Source organism: Bubalus kerabau, chromosome 11, assembly GCF_029407905.1.
Source record: "Bubalus kerabau isolate K-KA32 ecotype Philippines breed swamp buffalo chromosome 11, PCC_UOA_SB_1v2, whole genome shotgun sequence".
NCBI classification, from domain to species: Eukaryota; Metazoa; Chordata; class Mammalia; order Artiodactyla; family Bovidae; genus Bubalus; species Bubalus kerabau.
In genome coordinates this window covers 14,972,823-14,998,335 of record NC_073634.1, presented here as the reverse complement: position 1 = coordinate 14,998,335, position 25,513 = coordinate 14,972,823, and the positions used below count along the sequence as shown (strand labels likewise).

At 36.7% G+C, this 25,513-nt stretch overlaps 1 protein-coding gene across 5 annotated transcripts in view; it reads right to left on the bottom strand.

Annotated features, from left to right (window-relative positions):
* Positions 1-25,513, bottom strand: part of EXOC6B (exocyst complex component 6B) — a 721,589-nt gene that overhangs the window by 373,542 nt on the left and 322,534 nt on the right. For all 5 annotated transcript variants that reach the window (XM_055539668.1, XM_055539673.1, XM_055539671.1 and 2 more), the window contains one exon: positions 4,979-5,047. In XM_055539668.1, coding sequence (XP_055395643.1) covers positions 4,979-5,047 — 69 coding nt within the window. The remainder of the gene's footprint in view (positions 1-4,978; positions 5,048-25,513) is intronic.

Genomic DNA, 25,513 nt, shown 5'->3' with positions numbered 1-25,513 from the left:
AATGGGCAGTTTAAGGCCCTCTTTTTTGTTCTTATAATTTAAGACTATATAGACTTTGTATATTTAAGAATGTGTGAATTTTAAATAATTGATAAAGATTGCATGTTGATGGCAGAAACTACAACCTCTATCAACATGTCTATACTTTGTCATATACTTTGAAAAATACCTATAACATGTCTCATGACTAGCATCAGAGACACATACTTTTTGACATATTAACTACCATTTATTAAATGCCAACTAATTATTTAATGCCAACTAAGCCAGGCAACGTTCACACCATACCATAACTGCACTAAGTAGGTAATTATTGGGCTTCTCTGGTGGCTCAGATGGTAAAGAATCTGCCTGCAATGCAGAGGACCTGGGTTCAATCCTTGGGTTGGGAAAACCCCCTGGAGAAGTGAATGACTACCAACTTCAATATTCTTGCCCAGAGAATTCCATGGACAGAGGAGCCTGACAGGCTACAGACCATGGGGTCCCAAAGAGTAAGATGGAACTGAACATTATTATCACATTTTATATATGAGAAAGCTGAGATCTGGGTAACTTGCTTAACACCACTACTATGTAAACAAATTACTTTAGTACTCTTATGACTCACTACTAGATTTCTCACTTGAGGAACTAATATACACACAGTGATAAGATATAGTGCTGTCATATTATAGTCATTCAAATGTTGTAACTTATTTCCTGACAGATTATAATTTTGTAAAAGCATAAATCCTTGATTGAGGCCACCAGGGAAGCCCTATCCATCTTCACGTACTACTTATTTATCTATTCATTCAACTAATATTTATTGAGTACCTACACCAAGAACTCTTGTTGGTACTGAGGATATAACATCAAACAAACTACCCATTTTCCTATACTTTATGAGGAAATATTCACTTGATTTACAATTATGAGGCTTATAATAAAATTTAAAATTTTATATAAGCAAATATGGTTCTTTAGCTATACATTCTATTGAAGAGAGTAAACAAAATCATGACGCATATGCTCTTAGTCACTCAGTCATGTCTGACTCTTTGCAACCCTGTGTACTATAGCCCAGCAGACTTCTCTGTCCATGGAATTTTCCAGATAAGGATACTGGAGTGGGTCAGAGAAGTAAGATAATATGGGAAAAAGGAGGAGGAAGTATGTGGCAAATGAAAAATGCATATTACTGAATGTGATTTCTACTCAACTTTCAATAAATAGATAACTTTTATGTTACATAAATCATTTCATAAGACCAAAAGAAGGGAAGGATGTTCAACAATTCTAATGAGGTTAAAATAACACTGACTTACAAACCACACAGGAAAATACAAAAAAAAAAAAAAAAAAAGAAGAAGAGTAAGAACAACACTAGGCCTGTGTTACTCATAGCCATACACATAAATACAAAAAAGATTAAAAATAAAATAGACAAAAAGAAGTCAAATTCCACAGGGAGTTAAAGAAAGGCAGTGATTTACATCCTTAACAAGTTGGATTTATCTAAGAATAAAAGAATTGTTTACTATCAAAAGTATCTACCAATGAAAGCCATCACCTTCATGAATTAAAGAATAAAAACCACAGCATTTTATCAATATATTTGGAAAACAAATTCAATAAAATTCAATACTCATTTATGGTTTTATAAAAAAAAATATAAGTCTAGGAATAACTAGATAAAGAATATTTACCAAAATCCTATTGCAAACATCAGTTAATGGAGAAACTTTAGATACTCTCTCTTTGAATTTAGAAATCAGAGAAGGATGTCCATTATCACTTTACTGAACAGTTCAGTAAATGATGATCCTGGTCAATACAACATCACAATAGAAAGAACAGAGATAAATGGTTAGGAAGAAAAGAAACAAATATCTGCATATGCTATGATCAACCACACAGAAAACCTATCATAAACCAAAAAACAAACTATAATAACTAACAAAAGAATTGAGCAGGTTGCCAGATGTAGGTTAACTTGTAAAAACCAATAGTGTTTCTCAATATCAGCAATAATTTTAGAAATTAAAGCAGAAAATAGCAACAAAAACTAAGTGTTCTGCTAGTAACTAAACAAAAAGTGCCCAAGACTATTAACAGAGAAAAATAAAGCTTAATTAAATAACTTTAAAGTAGACCTTATTCTTCCATAAATGGGATGACTTAGCATTATAAAGTGATCATTTTTTCCCAAAATTTATCTATAACTTCAACTGACTAAAAGTAGGCAGTTCAGAGAAGAAAAATCTTAAAGGATTAATGGCACCCCACTCCAGTACTCTTGCCCGGAAAATCCCATGGACAGAGGAGCCTGGTGGGCTGCAGTCCATGGGTTCATTAAGAGTCAGACACGACTGAGCAACTTCACTTTCACTTTTCACTTTCATGCATTGGAGAAGGAAATGGCAACCCACTCCAGTGTTCTTGCCTGGAGAATCTTGGGGACGGGGAGCCTGGTGGGCTACCATCTATGGGGTCACACAGAGTTGGACAGGACTGAAGCGACTCAGCAGCAGTAGCAGCAGGTTCAAAAAGAGAAGTATAATGTTACCAGTATTCAGAGAAATGCAAATGAAAATGATATCAATATCCATCAGGTTATCAGAAATTAGAAATTGGTAAAATTAAATATTATACATGTACCTTACAACCAAGAATTTCATACCTAAAGTATAGAAACTTACAAGTCCATAGGAGGGCATTTATTTGTTACAACAGAATATACTAGGCAGTTTAAGAGTTGATTGAAGGGAATGGCAATCCATTCCAGCATTCTTGCCTGGAGAATCCCATGGACAGAGAAGCCTGGTGGGCCACAGTCCAAGGGGTCACAAAGAGTCGGACACAACTGAATGACTAACACATACTAAGGTAATAGATAATTAAAACACAGCAAATACAAATGGGATCAATTAAATATCACATATAAGCAGGAGGCAATGAACCAAATATACAAACTATAATGAGGAACTGATATTAAAAATAGGACTAAACAAAAGATATAAGAAATAGAACTAGGTCCATAAGACAATACTATTTGAATAAGTTAAAATCAAATACAAAGTTACTATATACTTTTCAAAAACAAAAACATAACCACAATCATATGTTAAACATAATAGAGTTAGTACAACTGGGGATGAGAGACAAGTGGAGTTATGGACAGGGGATGAATGGAAAAACCATGATAAAATGCAATACAGCAGGGGACCTTGTATGAGATGACAAAAAAAGCATGTCACAAACTAAGATGTAAATAATTTATTTAATTCTCCTGGTGGCTCAGAGGGTAAAGCATATGACTGCAATGAGGGAGACCTGGGTTCGATCCCTGGGTTGTAAAGATCCCCTGGAGAAGGGAATAGCGAACAACTCCAGTATTCTTGCCTGCAGAATTCCATGGATGAAGGAGCCTGGAAGGCTACAGTCCATGCGGTAGTAAAGAGTCGGACACACTGAGTGACTTTCACACACATGATATTAAAAAGAAGTAGTCAACTTATTTCAGATGTTTTGATACAATTTTATCTATATCTTGCTTCAATCATGCCCGACTCTCTGTGACCCCATGGACTATACAGTCCATGGAATTCTCCGGGCCAGAATACTGGAGTAGGTAGCCGTTCCCTTCTTCAGGGGATCTTCCCAGCCCAGGGATCAAACCCAGGTCTCTGGCACTGCAGGCGGATTCTTTACCAGCTGAGCCACCAGGGAAGCCCCATTTTTATACAAAAGAATGATGAACAGAGAAAAGGAATAGAGAGTGAGAAAAGAGGGAGAGGTGAAGAGGGAAACAGACAGCAACAAGTGAGAGGAGGAAGAGGAGAAGAAGCTTTCAGTTCTTTTCTCAGGCTACTAAAGTGAAGTCGCTCAGTCATGTCCACCTCTTTGCGACCCCATGGACTGCAGCCTACCAGGCTCCTCTGCCCATGGGATTTTCCAGGCAAGAGTACTGGAGTGGGGGTGCCATTTCCTTCTCGAGGGATCTTCCCGACCCAGGGATGGAACTCAGGTCTCCTGCATTGCAGGCAGACACTTTACCCTCTGAGCCACCAGGGAAGCTCTCAAGCTACTGGAGGTTACCAAAAACACTTCAGGCTATAAAGTCCACCCAAACTATCTGGAGTAATGATACTTTGGTAAATATATAAGGAAAGAATATGGATAACACACTAGGCAATAAGACATATTCAAATAGACTGAAAACCTGATAGAAGATTCACTGAATTTTGCTATAAAATGTATTGATAATGAACTTTTCTAATCAATTTGTCTTTGATGATACTTTAGAGTTTAATTTTTTTACTGATTGTATGTATCTGTGTGTCTGCACGTAGGTATATTACCATGAAGGATAAAGCGCCTTTCTTAGAATGACATTGATATCCACAGTATTTCTCCTCAGAGAAGTTCCTCTTTCCATATGTGTTACATGACAAAGGAGTAATTACCATCAGGAATAAAAAATCTTATTTTAATATTTGAAGATAGGCTATTGTTATATGAATAACACATTTTTAAATTAACAGTAGAAATTCAAATTTGTGTGTCACTATTTTTAGCTATAATCTAATAATCTGTTGATGACTGACAGAAATTAATGTTACTAGTTACCACATATGACATGGCAAAGATAAATAAAAGATTCAGGAAGAAATGAAAAGATTATTTTTTAATAAATGATATTCCTTTAAAAAAGGAGAAGGGAGCGGCAGAGGATGAGATGGTTAAACAGAATCACTGATTCAACAGACATGAATTTGAGCAAACTCTGGGAGATAGTGGAGGACAGAGGAGCCTGGTGTGCTACAGTCCATGGGGTCTCAAGAGTCAGACATGACTTAGTGACTGAATAACAATAACAATTCCTTAATAATAGTTTCTTATTCCTTAACAATAAGAAGAAAAACTATCAAATATGAGAAAGCAGAGATTTGAATTCAATATAGAGTTTTATTAGGCAAAGCCAAAGACTCACCAAGACAGAATATATGTGTAGACATCGATAAACAGGAGAGAAATCAACCAAATCTTGGGCCCCAGGTACCTGCAAAACAACCAAAATTGTCACAAAATATTCAAACAAAGCTAAAAAGAGCAATAGCACTCATTTTTAATACTAAAGTGTTAAAACAAAACAAAGTATGCTTCAAGAAACCTAGTTTTAGCATTTCAGTCATAGATTAAAAAACAGTGAGGCTATCACCAAGGTTGGGACACAGAACTGAAGAACAGATAACAGAGAAGAGTAACAGGTGTCTCTGGTCTTGCATATGCTTTTAGAGATACACTTGGAGGCTGCAGAAAAAAAGCAGGAAAGGGCATTAGAATCTGTGAATATTTAAGACTGCATGCAGTCAAATACAGAAATACTCCAAGAAGAGAGGGGAGATGATATTTTAAAAAATAAGATAATGAAAGGAAAAATCAAACCTAGAGTATCAACAAATTATAGTATGAAAAATGCATACAGATTAATCCTAGACATCAAACAAGGAAAGTAAAACAAAAAACTAGAACTGCAATACAGTCACAGTGCTAAAACTGATGCATTACAATTGTGATGATGAATAAGTCACAATGTTCTTTGACCTCAATTTCCTCATCTGAAAAAGAAAAATATTAGTTGACCTAAATAAATTTAATAAGAATAAAAGGAAACACTAGAAAGCAAGTATTAAGCAAAACAGAACAAAAAAGAAAAGACACAATTACATGAAGATATACAGCAGTCAAAATATAGACTAAAATAAAAACTAAAGACTAAATAAAGACAAAGACTAAAGTTTTTAGTACAACACTAGTAACTGTGATTATCTGAATGCGAGCAGCAGGCACATCTAAATTGGATTGGGCTGATTCATGATTATAAGGTCAGTTTCCTTTACTTCATAAAAGTAAACCTCATATCTTCTTTGGGAGAACTGATTCTTCATCAAGATGCTGTTTCTAATGAAACCTATTCATCCTGCAATTCAATAGTACAATATCCACTTTCTTTTCCCTTCAAAACCATCACATGTCTCTACGTATTGGTTCAAATTTATTGGCTATTCTGTTTATTTGCTTTGCATCCATGAGATCAGAAATTAAACCTCTATGTTTAGGAATCTCACTCAATATATTATGTATCTATAAGCACTCCAAACAAACGTTTTTGTGACTCCAAAGACTGATAAGGTGCTCAAGATCCTACACCATGGCCAAAGCATAGTTTTACTTAAAAAAAAAAAAAACAATCTAGAAGAGTTAGCGAGCACTGCCAAATTACCAAGAAAAACATTTCATGGACAGGCACCATGTAGGTAAAGAAAAGTATGATTAAAAAGCATGTAAAAATTCTAACTTTAAGGATACAAATGGACATTCATTTTCATCTTAACACAACAAGGGGCAATAGGTGATCATTACAGGCCCTCTTCTTTAAAATGACTGCAACATTAAGCACCTTTACAGTCGCTCCTCTTTGATTCTGAAGTGGAGATTTCAAGGAAATTTATTTTATTTTTCCGGAAAATCAGAGCCTACTAGTGAAAACTGTAGCTAAGTGAAAAACAATTTCAAAAGAAGAAATATAGAAAATTCCCATAAAATTATATTTACAATAGTATTTAAATTACCTAAAAATTACATGTGTACATGAAAAAGACAAGAACAGAAATGCATTAAAAAAATTACTTTGATCTGTGTGGAAAATTAAACTTTTCCCTTTTATTTAGAATTAATGATTATAAAGTTATTTTTAGAAGTATATACCTTTAAAAATATTAAGAACATTCTACTTAATTTTAAACAACAAATTTAATCACAACTTTGTTTCTATGTTCTTCATACAGTTTATTTTGTTTTGCTTTGAACTCAAAGCCTTTCATTCAAAAGGAAACTGCTTCTAGCCATTGCTCAGTCAGAGTCTTAGCCCTTTCACATGTCAGACCCATCCTTAAAGAATGAACATCCCACCTTAGGGGACAATTTCCCAAGAAATCTGTGACAAATAACCTAATGGGGCCCTTTACTAATGGCATGGGAAGACTGGTTTTTCTGGACCAACTGAAAAATAGATATAATTAGAGAAGAGACAAAGGCCTTTTCTGTCATCTCCACCAAATATTTACAACCAAATCTATTCTCTGTGAGGCTGTCTTGACATCATCATATTCAGCTTCTAACTGTTTAAAGTACTCTGACGCAGAAGGGCCATCAACGCTATTTCCTAGCCTCTGAAATCATAATCCAGTTAAGTCCTCCTAAGGACATGCTTTCCTGCCTTGAAGGTGGTACACAGAAATCAAGATAAAAAGGAGCAGAATGGGGCTTAAGTTCACAAACTTTACTTCCACCCTCCAAATAGTCTACTATTTAGAGATAATTTTTCCTTCATGCTCCCTTCTGTGAGGAACACTAGGAACACTGTGAGGAAACCAGAAGAGTGCTGTGAGGAGAAAGGTATGTAAAGCATGCACTGACTCATGTTGCTTTGAGCTAAATGTGTTTTCTCTGCTTCCACTAATGAAAAAGAATCACATCTACAGAAAGGTGAAAGGAGGAGAGCAACGTACACTGTACGTGAAGGAATGCTACATGTTTGGAAGGATAAGAAATGAACTTTCAAAAACCGAAATAAATGGGAGTGAGTACCAGAACAAAAGGCAGTGTTTCCTGACTCAAATAAATAGTCTGCCTCAAGGTCCACATTTTGCTCCCCATTTAAACTGCTAAATCTCTGTCGGAGCTGTCTTCATTCTTCTTCCCCTCAGTTGTCCCTCCCTCCCCTCAAGTTGCAAAGAATGATTCAAGCAGGTTTAGGTTTCAGCTGGGACAGAGGGAGGGGTCCAAGGACACTTTCCTAAGCTAACAATGACTGCCTTTAATGGTTTCTGTCTCCTAACAAAAGCCATGACTCCGTCTTTATCAGCTTCATCTAATTTTTCCTTTCCAAAGTAAATAACACAGCCCTTGCATTTTACACATGTCCAACTTTGACAAATCATTATCGACTAAGACTATAACTGATAAGAGATAACTTTGTGGTAGGACGCTGTCATTTCCTTTCATAAGGGCTTTCTTTCTGAGATACAGAAACATGATTAAAATAGTTAAACATTTCCTCTGCATGGCAGTCAGGAACTCAAGACATTAAGATACTGCAGTCTGTATTTTTCTAGTTCAAACAGATCTATCTTCATACCAACAGTAGTCACAAACAATGCACTTAAGATTATCCCACTTTTTTAACTAGTTGTTTTCCTTAAGAATTCACATGAAATAATTTCATCACCAAGGACAGCAGCTGCCTAATTCCCTATATAGTTTCTGAAGAGAGTCCCTTCAAACCTCTTTATTGTCAGGAAGGAGCAAATAGTAGGTAAAATTTTAGATTATGTAAATGAGAAATCCGGGCTTCCCAGGTGGTGCTAGTGGTACAGAACCCGCTTGCCAATGAAAGAGGCATAAAAGACATGGGTTCAATTCCTGAGTCAGGAAGATCCCCTGGAGGAGGGCATGGTAATCCACTCCAGTATTCATGCCTAGAATCCCATGGACAGAGGAGCCTGGTGGCCTATAGTCCATAGGGTCGCAAGGAGTCAGACACACTGCACTGACTTAACACACACACAACCAAGAAATGTATGCCTGAGAGCACACTATTTGCTGTTTTTCAGTCACTCAGTCGTGTCCGACTCTTTGCAACCCCATGGGCTGCAGCACACCAGGTTTCCCTGTCCACCGTCTCCCAGACCTTGCTCAAACTCATGTTCATAGAGTCAGTGGTGCCATCCAACCATCTCATCCTCTGTCGTCCCTTTCTCCTCCTGCCTTCAATCTTTCCCAGCAACAGGGTCTTTTCTAATGAGTCAGCTCTTCGCCTCAGGTGGCCAAAGTATTGGAGCTTCAGCTTCAGCATCAGTCCTTCCAATGAATAGACTGATTTTCTTTAGGATTGACTGGTCTGATCTCCTTGAAGCCCAAGGGACTCTCAAGAGCCTTCTTCAACACCACAGTTTAAAAGCATCAATTCTTCAGCACTCAGTCTTCTTTATGCTCCAACTCTCACATCCATACATGACTACTGGAAAAACCACAGCTTTGACTCGATGGACCTTTGTTGGCAATGTAATGGCTCTGGTTTTTAATGAGCTTTCTAGGTTTGTCATAGCTTTTCTTCCAAGGAGCAAGCATCATTTAATTTCATGGCTGCAGTCACCATCTACAGTGATTTTGGAACCCAAGAAAATAAAGTCTATCACTGTTTCCACTGTTTCTCCATCCTTCTGTCATGAAGTGATGGGACCAGATGCCATGATCTTCATTTCCTGAATGTTGAAAAAGTGTTAGCCAGTTTTTTCACTCTTCTTTTTCACTTCCATCAAGAGGTTCTTTAGTTCCTCTTCACTTTCTGCCATAAGGGTGGTGTTATCTGCATATCTGAAGTTACTGATATTTCTCCCACCAATCTTGATTTCAGCTTTCCTTCATCCAGCCCAGCATCTCACATGATGTACTCTGCATATAAGTTAAATAAACAGGGTGACAACACACAGCCTTGACATACTCCTTTCCCAATTTTGAATCAGTCCATTGTTCCATGTCTGGTTCTAACTGTTGCTTCTTGACCTGCATACAGGTTTCTCAGGAGGCCAGTAAGGTGGCAGGTACAGAGAGCACAATATAAATTATATAAATTAAGAGAGTGCTAGTGCTAAGTCACTTCAATCATGTCCAATTCTATGCAATCCTATGGACCACAGCACTCGAGGCTCCTCTGTCCATGGTATTCTGCAGGCAAGAATCCTGGAGTGGATTGCCATTCCCTTCTCCAGGGGATTTTCCCAACCCAGGGATCGAACCTGCATCTCTTAAGTCTCCTACATTGGCAGGCAGGTTCTTTATCACTAGCACCACTTGGGAAGCCCATGAAATTAAGAAAACTTGGATATATTTTAAATTAACAGATAATAATCAGCTGTTAAAATAATCTATGGATGACTGGCCTACCACATCCACAGAGAGATATCATCAAGGCAACAACTACATTCAACAATTATACATTCACATACCCACCAGAGATATGTGCCATTAGATACCAATCTATAAGGCTAATTTGACTGTTTCAACCTTATATACTTATGATAAAAATTAACAGCTTTAGTCAAAGCAATTATTCCTAATTATTGTGTATAGACTATTTGTTGTTAAATACCATTATATCCATCAATACACCAGCTGTCACATGATGCCACTACATAGATGGCAAAAAGAGTCTGGAGACAGAGGATACTGAAAAAAAGAAAAGCTAACCTTTCTGTAAATAGGATTAATGAAAAGCACCTAGAAAAAAATAGTCTATGAACCTCTGTACACAACATACATTAGATAAGATATAAAGATTCAGAGGAGAAATGGGAATATTAGATATCAAGAAGAAAAGAAAGAGTATTTCTCATTATGAAAATTCTTGCAAAACATCAGGATTTGGTTTTATGATACGTTTTTCTTGTTTTCTAATATATCTTATTTCAAGTCAAAGGAAATCTCTGAAAATGGAAAGGCTAGTGGATAAGTTAGTCTCATAAATGATAAGGAAAATGATTTAGTTTTTTTAAAGGAGATTTTTATTTTAAAATAATGACACTCAAGCTTTATCAGATATATTCACTTAATAGTTTTATAACACAACCTTCCCCCTCAAAAAAAAGGAGTTAAAATTTAGCTCTCTCCATAGCTTCAAAGACTCACTAGTGAACGGAGGAGGGGGAAAGAGTATCTGCAGGTAACATTCAGATAAATCTACCTGCTTTCCCTCTAAGTAGGCCCGGGAGATACACACACACATACACATACACACACACACACACACACACACACACACACATCATTTACATCATTTATCTTTTTCTCATGAACTCTTTCAAAGCAGGTGGACCTTCCAAAAAGAGTATGACAGAAGTTTGTAAAAAATTTAGATATGCTTCTCACTAATTATTTGGGTCATTCTTGATCTTGAAAATACTTTTTGATTACCACTTAACATAAAACAGAATTTTGGTACTTTGGTTTCTTGGTATTGATAAATGAATGTAGGGACTTGGTACCTATTTCTGAAAATTACTTGACTCTCAAGTTACTAAAATGTACCAGGTATTTTTCTCAAGAGAGAAAACAACAAATGATTAGCTAAAGGGGCACTGCCTTTGAATTCAGAAGATCAACTGTGACTGCCTATATTATGTCCAGAAGCCAAGAAGTACCTGGCAGACATTTTTTACCAGTGTGCATTTCTGAACTATTTGACTTACAAATTTCAGAGAAAAAAAAGGGTAAAATTCATTTGGACATAAGCTCTAATAGAGCTGGACTAACACCACAGACACACCAACAAACTAGAAGATAGGACTCTAAGTGACTAGGGTGAGTAAAAGGATAAAAAACATTCTAAGCCTTTGAACACTCAAGAATACCCTGACCAGAGCCCTACCCTAAAAGTATAGCATTTTTTTCTATTGAGCATCTCACAAATTACTCAACTTCTTCCTGAAAAATCCCTAAGTAGATTACCACTTAATTAATTCATGTTTGCACTAAACAGAAGAAAATCAGGAAAGATAACAGCATTTCTCCTTATTGAGGCATTACAAAAAACCTTGCGACCAAATCAAATGAGAGTCCTTTAAGAATTCTCTGCTTGAACCTGAACACTAGGAAATAAAGATTGAACTGATCTTTATTTAACAATGGTCTACTGTATGCTAGGACTTCCCTCATAGCTCAGTCAGTAAAAAATCTGCCAGGTCTAGCAGACCTGGCTTCGATTCCTGGATTGGGAAGATCCCCTGGAGAAGGAAAGGGCAACCCACTCCAGTATTCTTGCCTGGAGAATCCCATGGACAGAGGAGCCTGGCAGGCTACAGTCCATGGGGGTCACAAGAGTCGGACATGACTTAGCAACTGAAGGGAGAGAGAGAGACTGTATGCTAAGAAACTCTAAACTATCAGGCAAAAAGGAAATTTAGCATGAATGTGGTATTAAATATAAAAGTTCTAAGGGGAGGAAAAGTTAAGCTGATCAAAAGTAGGTAGAAGAAAATCTTATTATAGGTAAAGAACTAATATCCCTAATATATAAGCAAATCATAAAAATTGAAGGGGAAAAAAATCAGAAAAAAATGGGTAAAAAAACGAACAGATAGCTTACTGGGGAAAAAAATACAAATGCCTCTCAAACTTCTCAGATACCACATTTCACCCATAGTAATAGGAATGCAAATTTAAAACTATACAGAGATACTATCTTTCATTTATGCAACTGGCAAAAAATAAAAAACTTAACAAAATTCTCCCTGAAAGAAGCTGTAAGAAAATAAGCATCTCATACATGGCTGGTAGTGGGGAGGTGCAGAAAATGGTTCAACCTCTATAGAGCAGAATTTCACATTATCCAACAAGACTACACATGCATTTATCCCTTGAATCAGCAATCTAGAAACCTACCCTGAAGAAACATCTCCAACTATATATAAAACAATTCTCAGGTTTGGGGGTTTACTATAAAACTTTTTTTTAAGTTTTAAGGTATTTTGCATAGAGGAAAATTCATCCTGTCTAGTGACAACTTTCTAGAACAACTTAATGTTCTAAAACAATCCATCTAGTCCTATAATCACTGTCACAATCTAGATTTTAAAAGAAGGTTCCACCACCCCCAAAATTTCCATCATGTCCCTCTGTAGTCAAATTACTCCATAATGTTCAGCCCTTGCCAAACACTGATCCATTTCCTGTCCCTAGAGTTTTGCCTTTTCAAGAATGTCATATAAAGAGACTCATACCGTATATAACCTTTGAATCTGGCTTCTTTCATTCAGCATAAAGTATTTGAGATTCATTTGTGTTGTTTCATGTATCTATAGTTTACTTCTTTTTACTTCAAAGTGACACTCTAATTATGGATATACCATGGTTCATTTTTATCTCTTCACTCACTGAAGAACACTTGGGTTGCTTCTACTTTCTGCAATGTATGAATAAAGTTGCTATAAAAATTCAGGTAGATGTTACTGTGTAAACATAATGGGTAAATTCCTAGGAGTGAGACTGCTGGGTCACATGATAAGTGTATGTTCAACTTTATAAATTCACTAACAGACTCTTTTCCAAACTGACTGAACCATTTTGCATTTTTACAGCAAATGCACAGCTGTCCTGCACCCTGCCAGTACCTGGTATTGTTAGTATTTTGTTGAGCTAATTAAAATAGCTCTATAACAGAAACACTATACTTTTACAGGAAAAGATTAGAAATCATTAAATTCCTACATACAGGAGATTAGCTGAATAAACTATGGTACATTCAAAAATGGAGTACAATTTAGTAGTAAAAATAGAATGAGAACAATTTCCAGGAACTGATATAAAAATCATTATTTTCAGGATATATTTTCAAATGAAAAAACAAAGTACAAAACATATATATATGCATTATGCTGTTAATGTTATATAAGGTATGAGAAAGAGTATGTATACACGCCACAAACACAAACTCACAATATTGATTACTTACAAAGGGTGGGTAAGATCAGGAGGGAGAGATAAAGAGAAGAGTAGGATTTCAAGTGAACATACTGTCTTATATAACTCTGCCTTTTGAACCATGTTCATATTTTATATAGTCAAAAAATTAAACTAATAAGGATAGGGAACCTCCAAAAATTACAAAAAAAGAAATCAATGAGCCTAAGACTATATAAATTGGATAATGAGCACACACAAGAAACTAAAATAGCCAACAAACATCTGAACAAAACATTTTGAACAATATAGCTCCACTGCATTTAAGATGAAAAGAACAGCAAAGAAATCTTGAACTTAGTAAGTTTACTGCTTTTAGTGATATATGCATAGAAATTCTGAAACTATTTTGGGCATTATAATTAGGCAAATGAGTAAATATTTTAATACTCTGGGAACCAGAATTCTCAGACACAAATATGCAACAGAAGAGGAAGAGCTATGATATCAGGTTTAAATTAGAAGCATCAGACTTAACTTACAATTTATAAAAATATCTCTGCCAGTGTAGTATGTATATTTCTTAATTCTGTCCACAAAAGGAGCACACCCAATGCCTGTATCTTGGTTTCTAAATACCGTTCTCCAGTAAAAGGAACAAGAATTCTTTGACAAAACAGCTAATGCTGGGGCTGGGGCAAAACCTGGAGTGAACCCATCCTGTGCGAGAAAATGAATGAGATGCTCAGAACTGACAGAGACACAGCAGAGCACAATGAATGAGACTCGAGTTTGGAACAAATGGAGAATCAAAATGAAAGACAAGAATGGACTATAAGCAGCTGTATACTAAAATATATAAGTGCCAACACGGAGACAAAAAAAAAAAAAAGGAAAGGGAGAAAAGTAAATTTCTTCTTTTAGAAGAATGCCAACCAATCAATGTGAATCAAATGGTAAAGATAGAAAAATCACTATTTTATAATTCCCATAGTAATACATGATTCAGGAAAGAATCATCAATCAATTCTAAAACCAATAGGTGAAAAACAGTAGAGAAATCTGGTAGACACCACCTTAATCAACTGTGTACTTCCTGATATGATGCACTGAAAAGAACATAATACTTCTTTTGTAATATTCTTGCCAAAAATTATTAACCTGAATCTAATCATGGGGGTGTACCATATGTACCTAAATACAAGAACATTAAAGGAGAATAAATATACATAAAAATTAAATGCAACATGTGATACATGTCTACATATGATTGCAGGAAAAAAATGAAAGAAAAAACTGCTATAATATTGGGACAACTGGGGAAATTTGTATATAAGTTATATATTAAATTCCTGAGTGTGATTATTTTATTGTGATAATGTGGAAGGATGTCATTCTCAGAAAACAAGTCAATGTACTGAGAGTTCAAATATGATGGATAAAATATACCACTTTCCTTCAAATGACAGATTTAACAGGGACAGTAGGGAAGAATGAAGAATAAAATTGACTTTCAAAATCATTTTTCTGAGAGAAAAGGCTCTAAATTTAATAATGGAATATTAAGTGAAGAGTCTGTGTGTATGTGTGTGTGTGTGTGTATGTGTATTCAATACATCACACTGTATGTCAATTATACTTTAATTGACATGTAGCATATTTAATTAAAAATTCTTATAAATAAGTAAAAGATAAATAAGTACAGAAGAGGTGAGATTCAACTAGTCCTCATGGAAAAGTAGAATTTGGTATTACAGAGACGGAATGGGGGAAAGTACATTCCCTATTCGGGGTTAATAGCAACTTCGCACATAGTTAAAGTGGTGGCTGAAAAAGCAACAAGTACATAAAGTAGATATTCAAGAAAACCTGAAAAGATAGGTAAACCTTTATAATTAAGGCAAAAAATTTCAAAACAAAACTTTTATACTATCAGAAAATGAAAAAAATTTTAAGATCCTAAATCAATGTAAGCCATAATAAATTTTTGCCAATGGATAGACTTAAAAGATCAAACACTAGGAATGAGAAAAGCAAAATAGAATACATAAAGCATGTCACACTGCTTTCATTCAACTCTGTCAACTGTCTTTATTGCCACTTGTTTATAAATATAGGTACTTACTTTTCGTTTGACTACATTTATCCTTAACAGACCAGTTTTCATCAAGAACAGAAATGGAAAATGCAAAGCCAGCAGGGGTTAGTGGATACAGGCAATCAGCAAAGCAGGCCAGCACATTAAAGTGTATTCTCTTAACAGATATACTGGACTACTACTCATTTTTACAATTAACTATATTGTCATTATTTTTTCCCAAACATGTGGTCCTGACAGTATATCTTCCATTTTCCTATTTTTATTACACACTTGTTAAAAGCAATAATATATTTCCCTCAGCACCTGCACAAATAAGATGAGAAACAGCAATATCCAACATGCAGACACAACAGGGGTTGTGGATTAGTGGAAAACCATATCCTTTGTAGCAACCTTGCAGTTTACCTAACTAACAGTACGTAAACAAATTAAAAGAAGTAACAAACAAACTGGAATATGAGATGTGCCAGAAATGTGGCAACAATGAAGTATTCTAAGAATGCAGAAGCTCTAAGTAACCTTAGGACAAAGCAGAAATCATAGGCCCTGCTTCTTCAAACTATGTCTTACTCAATCAATATTGCTTTATTTCAATAGATTTTTGTTTGTTTGTTTACAATAGATGGTATCATTACCATTTTTTGGTACATCATCAAAAAATATATCAAGATATATTTCATCTTTATTGCAAAAAAAAGCACAGTCAGAATGCTACAATGTTAACTATTATATACTGGTAGGATTGTAAGTGCCAAGCACTATGACAAAACATTATATAAATTACTTCAGTCAATCCTCACAACAACCCTACTCTCTGTAGGTATTACTGGCCACTTTCTCACAAATAATATATCATCTTAAATGGTTCTTTGCACTCTATCTTCCAATATTTCAAAAATAATATTTCTGATGACTCTAATACATTCTCAAACTAAACTGTTCACTACTTCTAAGGATTTTTAAAGTTCTGTCTAGACATTTAGAAATAAGCAATAACATCTGAATATACCACAGTAAGATATAAAGATTCAAAACAAATTTCTAACATCAAAACCAGGCCGGACAAGTGCACCACTCTCCACTCTCCCCACGAAGCAGCGAAGGTCCCATCACAACTGGAGGGCATGCATGGTCCACATGAGGGACAGCCTGTGAGCACCTGGTTTTCTGGTGGCCAGGGGAGACTGTGCTTCCAGGCCACATGGATCATATCTTATAAAGCACACTCCTTTAAGACTGAGAGAGACAGCTGTTTCACCTAACACATTTAGACAAACAGAGAGTCGGCTAAACGAAGAGACAAAGGAACATATTCCAAAACCAAATAAGGAGACATATGCCCTGAAACAGACCTTGATGAAACAGAGATAAGCAACCAACCTGATAAAGAGTTTAAAGTAACAGTCTTAAAGATATTCACCAAACTCAGGAGTAGAATGAATGAATACAGTGAAATCCTCAACAAAAAGATAGAAAATATAAGAAAGTACTAAACAGCAGTTATAACTCACTGAAAAATACACTTTGGGGATTCAACAGCAGATTGGATTAAAACATAAGAAAGAATCAATGAGCTGGAAGAAAAACATGGACATCACATAGAAAAAGGTGAAAAATGAAAAAAGAATCTTAAAAAGTGAATATACCTCAAGGGTTTATCTGAGACAACATTAAGTGGAATTATGTTCACATTATAGAAGTTTCAGAAGGGAAAGATAAGACAAAGGGTCAGAAAACTTAGAAAAGGGTCAGAAAAAATAATGGCTGAAAAACTTGCCCAAGCTGGGGAAGGAAACAGACATTCAGGTCTAGAAGTCAAGAGACTTCCAAGAAAGATGACACCAAGGAGAAGCACACCAAGACACATTATAATTAAAATGGTAAGAGTAAGGACTAAGAGAGAACTCTAACAGCAATAAGAGAAAAACAACTTCATTCATTCTTTCATTTCAGTCGCTCAGTCGAGTCTGACTCTTTGTGACCCCATGAACTGCATGCAGCACACCAGGCGTCCCTGTCCATCACCAACTCCCGGAGTTCACTCAAACTCATGTCCATTGAGTCAGTGATGCCATCCAACCATCTCATCCTCTGTCGTCCCCTTCTCCTCCTGCCCTCGATCTTTCCCATCATCAGGGTCTTTTCAAATTAGTCAGCTCTTCACATCAGGTGGCCAAAGTATTGGAGCTTCAGCTTCAACATCAGTCCTTCCAATGAACAACCAGGACAGACCTCCTTTAGGATGGACTGGTTGAATCTCCTTGCAGTCCAAGGGACTCTCAAAAGTCTTCTCCAACACCACAGTTCAAAAACATCAATTCTTCGGCACTCAGCTTTCTTTATAGTCCAACTCTCACATCCATACATGACTACTGGAAAAAACATAGCCTTGACTAAACGGACCATTGTTGACAAGGTAATGTCTCTGCTTTTGAATATGCTATCTAGGTTGGTCATAACTTTCCTTCCAAGGAGCAAAGCGTCTTTTAATTTCACGGCTGCAATAACCATCTGCAGTGATTTTGGAGCCCAAAAAATGAAAGTCTGACACTGTTTCTACTGTTTCCCCATCTATTTCCCATGAAGTGATGGGACCAGATGCCATGATCTTAGTTTTCTGAATGTTGAGCTTTAAGCCAACTTTTTCACTTTCATCAAGAGGCTTTTTAGTTCTTCTTCACTTTCTGCCGTAAGGGTAGTATCATCTGCATATCTGAGGTTATTGATATTTCTCCCGGCAATCTTGATTCCAGCTTGTGCTTCTTCCAGCCCAGCATTTCTCATGATGTACTCTGCATAGAAGTTAAATAAGCAGGGTGACAATATACAGCCTTGATATACTCCTTTTCCTATTTGGAACCAGTCTGTCGTTCCATGTCCAGTTCCAACTGTTGCTTCCTGACCTGCATACAGGTTTCTCAAGAGGAAGGTCAGGTGGTTTGGTATTCCCATCTCTTTCAGAATTTTCCACAGTTTAAAATTTATTATATACAAAAAAAAAAAATCCTTATAAAGCTTCCAGCAGATTTATCAGAAGAAACTCTACAGGCCATAAGTGAGTGGCATGGCGTATTCAAATTGCTAAAAGGAAAATTTTTCCAACCAATATTTCTCTAATCGGCAAGTTTGTCATTCAAAATTAAAGATGAGGTAAAGGTTTTCCAAATAAGCAAAAGCTCAAGAAGTTAGCTTCCTTGGTGGCTCATACTGTGAAGAATCTGCCTGCAATACAGGAGACCTGGGTTTGATCCCTGGGTTGGGAAGATCCCCTAGAGGAGGGCATGGCTACCAGTATTCTTGGCTGGAGAATCCCCAAGGACAGAGGAGCCTGGAGGGCTACAATCCACGGGGGTCGCAAAGAGTCAGACACAACTGAGCAACTAAGCACAGCACGGCAAAGAAGTTTATCACCACTAAAGTGGACTTACAAGAAATGTTACAGGGAATTCCCTAAGTTGAAAAAAAAAAAAAACAACATTAACTGATAAAAAGAAAACACAGGAAAGTAAAAATCTCATGGGAAAACGTAAGCAAGATACACCCTGAGGAAACCAGAACTGAAAGCGATACATGTACCCTAATGTTCACTCCAGCACTATTTACAGTAGCTAGAACATGGAAACAACCTAGATGTCCATCGGCAGATGAATGGACAAGGAAGTTGTGGTGCATACACACAGTGGAATATTACTCAGCTACAAAAAGGAATGCATCTGAGACAGTTCTAATGAGGTGGATGAACCTGGAGCTTAATATACAGAGTGAAGCAAGTCAGAAAGAGAAAGACAAATACTGATATTTACACATATATATGGTATTTAGGGGAGAAGGCAATGGTACCCCACTCCAGTACTCTTGCCTGGAAAATCCCATGGACGGAGGAGCCTGGTAGGCTGTAGTCCATGGGGTCGCTAAGAGTCGGGCACGACTGAACGACTTCACTTTCACTTTTCACTTTCATGAATTGGAGAGGAAAATGGCAACCCACTCCAGTATTCTTGCCTGGAGAATCCCGGGGACAGAGGAGCCTGGTGGGCTGCCGTCTATGGGGTCGCACAGAGTTGGACACGACTGAAGCGACTTAGCAGCAGCAGCAGCATGGAATATAGGAAAACAGTACCAATGATCCTACATGCAGGACACGGACGTAAAGAACAGACTTTTGGACTCAGTGGAAGAAGGGGAGAATGGGATGACTTGAGAGAATAGCATTAAAACCTGGACATTACTATATGTAAAACAGATGGCCAGTGAAAGATTGATACATGAAGCAGGTAGCCAGAGCCAGTGGTCTGGGACAACCCAGAGGGATAGAGTGGGGAGGGAGGTCAGAGGGAGGCTCAGGATGCGGGGGACACATGTATACCTGTGGCCAATTCATGCTGATGTATGGCAAAAATCATCACAACACTGTAAAGCAATTATCCTCCAGTTAAAATAAATAAATTAATTAAAAATTTTAAAAAAGAAGGTAGCCAATCAAGCACTTATAAAGCTACCATAAAGCTTAAGAGACAAAAGAAGTAAACTTAGCTAAAAAAAATACAATAATTTTCTAAGGAAACATAAATAAAAAGATGCAAAATGTGACATCAAAAACATAAAATGTGGTGGGGGTAGTAAAAATTTAGAATTGTGGAATGTACCCAATACATATATAATTATGACTGATTTGTGCTGTTATATGGTAGAAATTAACACAACATTGTAAAGCAATTTTCCTCCAATTAAAAAAGAAATTAAATGAATAAACTTAAGAAGATTGAGATCATATTAAGCATTTTTCACAGTCACAATGCTATGAAAACAGAAATCAATTACAAGAAGAAAACTGAACCAAAAAACCCAGAAAAATGTGGGAATTAAACAATATGCTACCAAACAACCAGTGGGTCATTGAAGAAATCAAAAGTAAAATTAAAAAAAATACCTAGAGACAAAGAAAAATGGAAATATTACATACTGAAGTCTTTAAGATGCAGCAAATGTAGTTCTCAGAGGGAAGTCAACAGCAGTCCAGGACTACTTCAAGAAATAATAGAAATCTAATTTTAATGCTAAGGAACTAGAAAAAGAAGAACAAATCAAAGTCCAAAGTTAGTAGATAAAAGAAAATAATAAGATCAGTGCAGAAATAAATGAAATAGAAATTAAAAAGACAACTGTTCAGTCACTAAGTCATACCAGACTCCTTGAGACCCCATAAGCTGCAGCACACCAGGCTTCCCTGTCCTTCACTATCTCCTGGAGTTTGCTCAAACTTATGTCCATTGAGTCAGTGATGCTGACTATCCAACTGTCTCATTCTCTGAAATAACATGATCTACTGGAAAAGGGAATGGTAAACCACTTCAATATTCTTGCCCTGAGAACCCCATGAACAGTATGTAAAGGCAAAAAGACAATAGAAAAGATCAATGAAACTAAGAGGTGGTTCTTTAACAAGAAAAATAAAATTGACAAGCCTTTAGACAAAGCAAGAAAAAAAGCAAAAGGAGTCAAATAACATCAGGAATAAAGAGAAATTATAACCAATACCACAAAAACACAAAGAATGGTAAGAGAATACTATGAACAATAATATGCCAACAAATTGGACAGCCTAGAAGAAACAGATAAAACATATAGTCTACCAAGATGGAATAGTGAGGAAACAGAAAAGCTGAATGGACTGATTACTAGCAAGGAGACTGAATACTAATCAAAAACCTCCCAATAAACAAAAGGCCTAGACCAGATGGCTTCACTGGTGAATCATCCTAAATATTTGAAAAAGATTCAATACCTATCCTTCTCAAACTCGGGCACCCCAGGTGGTGCTAACAGTAAAGAACTGCCTACCAATGCACCAGACATAAGAGACAAGGGTTCAATCCTTGAGTCAGGAAGATCCTCTGGAGGAGAGCATGGCAACCCACTCCAGTATTCTTGCCTGGAGAATCTGGTGGAGAGAGGCCCCAGCAGGCTATAGTCCATAGCGTTACAAAGAGTCAGACATGACTGAAGTGACTTAGCATACATGCATGCTTCTCAAAGTCTTCCCCCCATCCCTGCCAAAAAAAAAAAAAGAATAGGAAGGAATGCTTCCAAGCACTTTTTATGATGCCATGATTACCCTGACACCACAACCAGACAAGGACAACATCAAAAAGAAAACCTGTATACAGGCTAATATCCCTGATGAACATAGAGGTAAAAATCTTCAACAATATATTAACAAACTGAATTTGACAATACATTAAAAGGATTATACACCACAATCAAGTGGGATTTACTCCAGGGATCAAGGATGGTTCTACATCTAAAATCTATGTGATACATCACACTAACAAAATAAAGGAGAAACATATGATCATCTCAATGCAGAAAAAGCTTTTAATAAAATTCAAGGTTCATATACCATAAAAACTCTCGATAAAGTGGGTGTAGAGGGAATATGCCTGTGTGCTAAGTCACTTCAGTCACATGTGACTCTTTGTGACCCTAGGGACCATACCCTGCCAGTCTCCTCTGTCCAGTGATAGAGGGAATATACTTCAACATACTAAAGGCCATATATGACAGACCCACAGCTAACACCATAGCCAACAGTGAAAAGCTTAATGTTATTCTTCTAAGATCAGAAATAAAACAAGGATGTCCACTCTCACCACTTTTATTCAAAAAAGTATTCAAAGTCCTAGCTAAAGCAATTAGGCAAGGCAATTAAATAAAAGCATCCAAATTAGAAACAAAGAAGTAAAACTGTCAAGGTTTGCAGATGACATGATACTATATTTAGAAACCCCTAAAGACCCCACCAAAAAAAAATCAGAACTAATCAATGAACTCAGCAAAGTTCCAGGATATTAAATCAATACACAGAAATCCATGGCATTTCCTGTAGCCTATCAGGCTCCTCCGTCCATGGGATTTTCCAGGCAAGAGTGCTGGAGTGGATTGCCATTTCCTTCTCCAGGGGATCTTCCTGACCCAGGAAGCGAACCCGGGTCTCCTGCATTGCAGGCAAATGCTTTACCGTCTGAGCCACCAGGAAAGCCTGTACAACAGTATTGAAATATCAGAAAAAGAAATTAAGAAAACAATCCAATTTACAACTGCATCAAAAAGAATAAAATATCCAGGATTAAATTTAACCAAGGAGATAAAAGGCCTGTACACTGAAAACTCTAAGACTGATGAAAGAAATTAAGGAAGACTCAAGTAAGTGAAAAAAACATTCCATGCTCAAGGAATAGAAGAGTTCAGTTCAGTTCAGTTCAGTCGCTCAGTCGTGTCTGACTCTTTGCGACCCCATGAATCGCAGCACGCCAGGCCTCCCTGTCCATCACCAACTCCCGGAGTTCACTCAGACTCACATCCATCGAGTCAGTGATGCCATCCATCCAGCCATCTCATCCTCTGTTGTCCCCTTCTCCTCCTGCCCCCAATCCCTCTCAGCATCAGAGTCTTTTCCAATGAGTCAACTCTTCACATGAGGTGGCCAAAGTACTGGAGTTTCAGCTTTAGCATCATTCCTTCCAAAGAAATCCCAGGGCTGATCTCCTTCAGAATGGACTGGTTGGATCTCCTTGCAGTCCAAGAGACTCTCAAGAGTCTTCTCCAACACCACAGTTCAAAAGCATCAATTCTTCGGCGCTCAGCCTTCTTCACAATCCAACTCTCACATCCATACATGACCACAGGAAAAACCATAGCCTTGACTAGACGGACCTTTGTTGGCAAAGTAATGTTTCTGCTTTTCAATATGCTATCTAGGTTGGACATAAATTTCCTTCCAAGGAGTAAGCATCTTTTAATTTCATGGCCACAGTCACCATCTGCAGTGACTTTGGAGCCCAAAAAAATAAAGTCTGACACTGTTTCCACTGTTTCCCCATCTATTTCCCATGAAGTGATGGGACTAGATGCCATGATCTTCGTTTTCTGAATGCTGAGCTTTAAGCCAACTTTTTCACTCTCCTCTTTCACCTTCATCAAGAGGCTTTTTAGTCCCTCTTCACTTTCTGCCATAAGGGTGGTGTCATCTGCATATCTGAGGTTATTGAGATTTCTCCTGGCAATCTTGATTCCAGCTTGTATTTCTTCCAGTCCAGCGTTTCTCATGATGTACTCTGCATATAAGTTAAATAAGCAGGGTGACAATATACAGCCTTAACACTGTTAAAATGTTCATAATATCCAAAACCATCTACAGATTCAATGAAAAGTGAAAGTGAAATCATTCAGTCATGTCTGACTCTTTGTGATCCCATGGACTGTAGCCTACCAGGCTCCTCTGTTCATGGGATTTTCCAGGCAAAGGTACTGGAGTGGGCTGCCATTTCTTTCTCCAGGGGATCTTCCCGACCCAGGGATCAAACCCAGGTCTCCCTCATTGCAGGCAGATAAATCCCTATCAAAATTCCCATGGAATATTTCACAGAACTAGAAAAAACAATTCTAAAGTCTGTATGGAACCACAAAAGATCCCAAATAGTCAAAACAATCTTGAAAAACAACAGAGCCAGAGAGACCATGATCGTGATTTCAAACTATACTACAAAGCTATAGTAATCAAAACAAAATGGCAGTGGCCCAAAAGCAGACATGCAGGCCAATGAAACATAATTAAGAGCCCAAAAACTATCTACACATATGTGGACAGTTATCACATTACTGAGCAGAGACATATGAAAACATCTTTTGTTACCCAAACATTATCGACCAGAGACTTTTCAATATTCACTTATATAACAAATCACTGGCCACAGGCATTAGTTTCTGCAAAACTCTCCTGGTCAATAAAGAGTTAATTTATGATGAAGAAGCAAAGAATATATAATGCAATGGAGAAAGGACTGTCTCTTCAATAAATGGTGTTGGGAAATTGGACAGCTACAGACAGAGGGATGAAACCGAACCACTATATTAAAGTACACACAAAAATTAGCACAAAACTGTTTAAAGACTTAAATGTAAGACCTGAAACCATAAAATTCCTGGAAAACAAACACAAGAGGTAATCTCATTGACTGCTGTCTTAGTGATGATTTTTGGATCTAACTCCAAAAGGAAGGGAAACAAAAGCAAAAGTAAACAAATGGGACTATATCAAACTAAGAAGCTTTTGCACAGCAAAGGAAATCATCATTAAAACAAAAAACAACCTACTGAATGGAAGAAGATGTTTGCAAATCACATATCTGATAAAGAGTTAATATTTAAAACATATATAGAACCCGCAACTCAACAACAAAAAATAAACAGTCCAATTTAAAAAATGGGAAAATAAACTCAATATACAATTTTCTAAAGACATACAGGTGGCTAAAATCACATAAAAAGATGTTCAACATCACTATTTACTACAGAAATGCAAATAAAAGCCACAATATCATCTTACATTCATCAGAATGAAAAAGCTTTTGTTAAAGCTTTAACAAATGGCTTTAACTTTAACAAAAAGTTAAAAAATAACAAATACTGGAGAGGATATAGAGAAAAGGGAACACTCAAATATGGTTAGTGGGATTGTAAATTGGTGCAGCTATTATGAAAAACAGTACAGAGATTCCTCAAAAACTTGAGAATAAAACTACCATATTATCCAGGTATTGCAACTACTGGGTGTATATATACATATATAAAGAATATGAAAACCTAATTCAAAAAGATATATGTACCCCTATGTTCACTGGAGGATTATTTACAATAGCTATTTGTACAATAGCCATAAGATAGGGAAAAATGACCATTAATGGTTGATGAATGGATAAAAAAGATCTGGCATATAGGTAGATACTAATCAACTAGATAAAAACAATGAAATCTTGCCAACTGGGATGACATGGATGGAACTGAGGGTTCCATGGATTATGCTGAGTGAAATATCAGAAATAAAAAGACAAATAATGTATGAATTCA